The 3,392-nt window shown below is 58.0% G+C and overlaps 1 protein-coding gene across 3 annotated transcripts in view; it reads left to right on the top strand.

Annotated features, from left to right (window-relative positions):
• The first annotated feature begins 2,124 nt into the window (after window positions 1-2,124).
• LOC142922739 (transcription factor BTF3 homolog 4-like) overlaps window positions 2,125-3,392 on the top strand; it is a 208,762-nt gene continuing 207,494 nt past the window's right edge. For all 3 annotated transcript variants that reach the window (XM_076063572.1, XM_076063571.1, XM_076063573.1), the window contains exon 1: window positions 2,125-2,351. In XM_076063572.1, coding sequence (XP_075919687.1) covers window positions 2,129-2,351 — 223 coding nt within the window. In that variant the 5' untranslated portion in view covers window positions 2,125-2,128. The remainder of the gene's footprint in view (window positions 2,352-3,392) is intronic.

Here is a 3,392-nt window from a genome sequence, read left to right as displayed (position 1 = left end):
AACCCTCACCATCACATCACTCACCACTCAACCCTCATCATCACTTCCCTCACCCACCTCACCCACACCATCACTTCACTCACCCACCACACCATCACAACACTCACTCACCGCTCAACCCACACCATCACTCACTCACCCACCTCACCCACACCATCACTTCACTCACCACTCAACCCACACCATCACATCACTCACCACTCAACCCACACCATCACATCACTCACCACTCAACCCACACCATCACTACACTCACCACTCAACCCTCACCATCACATCACTCACCACTCAACCCTCACCAACACTTCACTCACCCACACCATCACTACACTCACCCACCTCACCCACACCATCACTACACTCACCACTCAACCCTCACCATCACATCACTCACCACTCAACCCACACCATCACTTCACTCACCCACCTCACCCACACCATCACTCACTCACCCACCTCACCCACACCATCACTCACTCACCCACCTCACCCACATCATCACTCACTCACCCACCTCACCCACATCATCACTCACTCACCCACCTCACCCACATCATCACTCACTCACCCACCTCACCCACACCATCACTCACTCACCCACCTCACCCACACCATCACTCACTCACCCACCTCACCCACACCATCACATCACTCACCCACCACACCATCACATCACTCACCACTCAACCCACACCATCACATCACTCACCACTCAACCCTCACCATCACATCACTCACCACTCAACCCTCATCATCACTTCCCTCACCCACCTCACCCACACCATCACTTCACTCCCCCACCACACCATCACAACACTCACTCACCGCTCAACCCACACCATCACTCACTCACCCACCTCACCCACACCATCACTTCACTCACCACTCAACCCACACCATCACATCACTCACCACTCAACCCACACCATCACATCACTCACCACTCAACCCACACCATCACTACACTCACCACTCAACCCTCACCATCACATCACTCACCACTCAACCCTCACCAACACTTCACTCACCCACACCATCACTACACTCACCCACCTCACCCACACCATCACTACACTCACCACTCAACCCTCACCATCACATCACTCACCACTCAACCCACACCATCACTTCACTCACCCACCTCACCCACACCATCACTCACTCACCCACCTCACCCACACCATCACTCACTCACCCACCTCACCCACATCATCACTCACTCACCCACCTCACCCACATCATCACTCACTCACCCACCTCACCCACACCATCACTCACTCACCCACCTCACCCACACCATCACATCACTCACCCACCACACCATCAATCACTCACCACTCAACCCTCACCATCACTCACTCACCCACCTCACCCACATCATCACTCACTCACCCACCTCACCCACACCATCACTCCCTCACCCACCTCACCCACACCATCACTCCCTCACCCACCTCACCCACACCATCACTCCCTCACCCACCTCACCCACACCATCACTCCCTCACCCACCTCACCCACATCATCACTCACTCACCCACCTCACCCACACCATCACTCCCTCACCCACCTCACCCACACCATCACTCCCTCACCCACCTCACCCACACCATCACTCCCTCACCCACCTCACCCACACCATCACTCCCTCACCCACCTCACCCACACCATCACTCACTCACCCACCTCACCCACACCATCACATCACTCACCCACCTCACCCACCCCCCTCCGCTCTGCTCACCTCTCTCCCCGGGCGCAGACCCTGCACCTCCCCCTCCTCGCCGCGACTCTCTGTGCGAGCGACCACGGCCGCGGGGGTGACGACCCCCACGGCCAGCAGCAGCAGCAGCGGCGCCGCTACGGCGACAGCCGCAGCCACCGTGGCGAGCAGCGAAGACTTCATAGCTTGCGTGGCGAGAGCGGCAGCTTCACGACTCTGACAGCACCAGGGGGGGGGGTTTTGTGTCCCGCCGGGGGGCGAGCGGGTGGGGAGGGACGCCCCCCCCCTCCCCCCCCCCCGGGAGGGACCCCCCCCCCAGGTGCGGGGACCAATCGGGTGTCGTGTGAGGTGTGGGTGGCGTGACCCCGGGGGGAGGTCACGCGGGGGGTGGTGTGGGGGGGGGGCATGGCGATTTGCTGTGTGGGGTGGCTCTGTGTCTCGGCCTGCAGTGGGTTAACATCCATCAGGGTTGGCTGCGTGGGGCGAACGACGTCCACTCGGCAGTGCCAGCACGGCTGGGCCTGTCGAGTGGACGTCTGTGAGAGAGAGCTTCATGGCTCATCGGATTTCCTCCAGCGCGAAGGCACGATTGTGATCCTGAAAATATGGCAAGGCGACTCAAGAGCAGGTGCTGTGGGGGGTGGGGGGGGCGCCCCCTCCCCAACGTTCCATCGGAGACGCGAGCGCGCGTGCGATGGAATTCTTGAATCTGTCCGTGCGGAGCGCTGAGCGTGAAACCTGGGGCGCGGATTCTCCTCGCGCGAGAAGCCGCAAACCTCGCGAACGAAATTACAGTTCTCGGCCGAACATCCCCAATGTAGCAGCAGCAGTAGAAGCAGTAGTAGTTGTAGCAGTAGTAGCAGCAGCAGTGGTAGTAGTAGTAGTAGCAGCAGTAGCAGCAGCAGTAGTATTAGCAGCAGTAGTAGCAGCAGTAGCAGCAGCAGTTGCAGCAGTAGTAGTAGCAGTAGTAGTAGCAGCAGCAGTAGCAGCAGTAGTAGCAGCAGTAGCAGCAGTAGTAGTAGCAGCAGCAGCAGTAGTAGCAGCAGTAGTAGCAGGAGTAGCAGCAGTAGCAGCAGCAGCAGTAGTAGTAGTAGGAGCAGTAGTAGCAGCAGAAGTAGCAGAAGCAGTAGCAGCAGCAGTAGCTGCAGTAGTAGTAGCAGCAGCAGTAGCAGCAGCAGTAGCTGCAGCAACAGTAGCAGCAGTAGCAGCAGTAGTAGTAGCAGCAGCAGTAGCAGCAGTAGTAGTAGCAGCAGCAGTAGCAGCAGTAGTAGTAGCAGCAGCAGTAGCAGCAGCAGTAGTAGCAGCAGCAGTAGCAGCAGTAGCGGCAGCAGCAGTAGCAGCAGCAGTAGTAGTAGCAGCAGTAGCAGCAGCAGCGGCAGCAGCAGTAGCAGCAGTAGCAACAGGAACAGCAGCAGTAGCAGCAGCAGTAGCAGCAGTAGCAGCAGCAGTAGTAGAGGCAGCAGTAGCAGCAGTAGCAGCAGTAGTAGCAGCAGCAGCAGTAGTAGCAGCAGTAATAGCAGCAGCAGTAGCAGCAGCAGTAGCAGCAACAGCAGCAGCATCAGCAGCAGTAGCAGCAGCAACAGCAGCAGCAGTAGCAGCAGTAGCAGTAGCAGCAGTAGCAGCAGTAATAGTAGCAGCAGTAGTAGCAGCAGTAGTAGCAGCAGCAGCA

This window comes from Petromyzon marinus, unplaced genomic scaffold, assembly GCF_048934315.1.
Source record: "Petromyzon marinus isolate PM22_M1 ecotype Great Lakes invasive population unplaced genomic scaffold, UKy_Petmar_22M1.pri1.0 PM_Scaffold_153, whole genome shotgun sequence".
Classification (NCBI taxonomy): Eukaryota; Metazoa; Chordata; class Hyperoartia; order Petromyzontiformes; family Petromyzontidae; genus Petromyzon; species Petromyzon marinus.
This window is presented reverse-complemented; position numbering and strand designations above follow the sequence as displayed.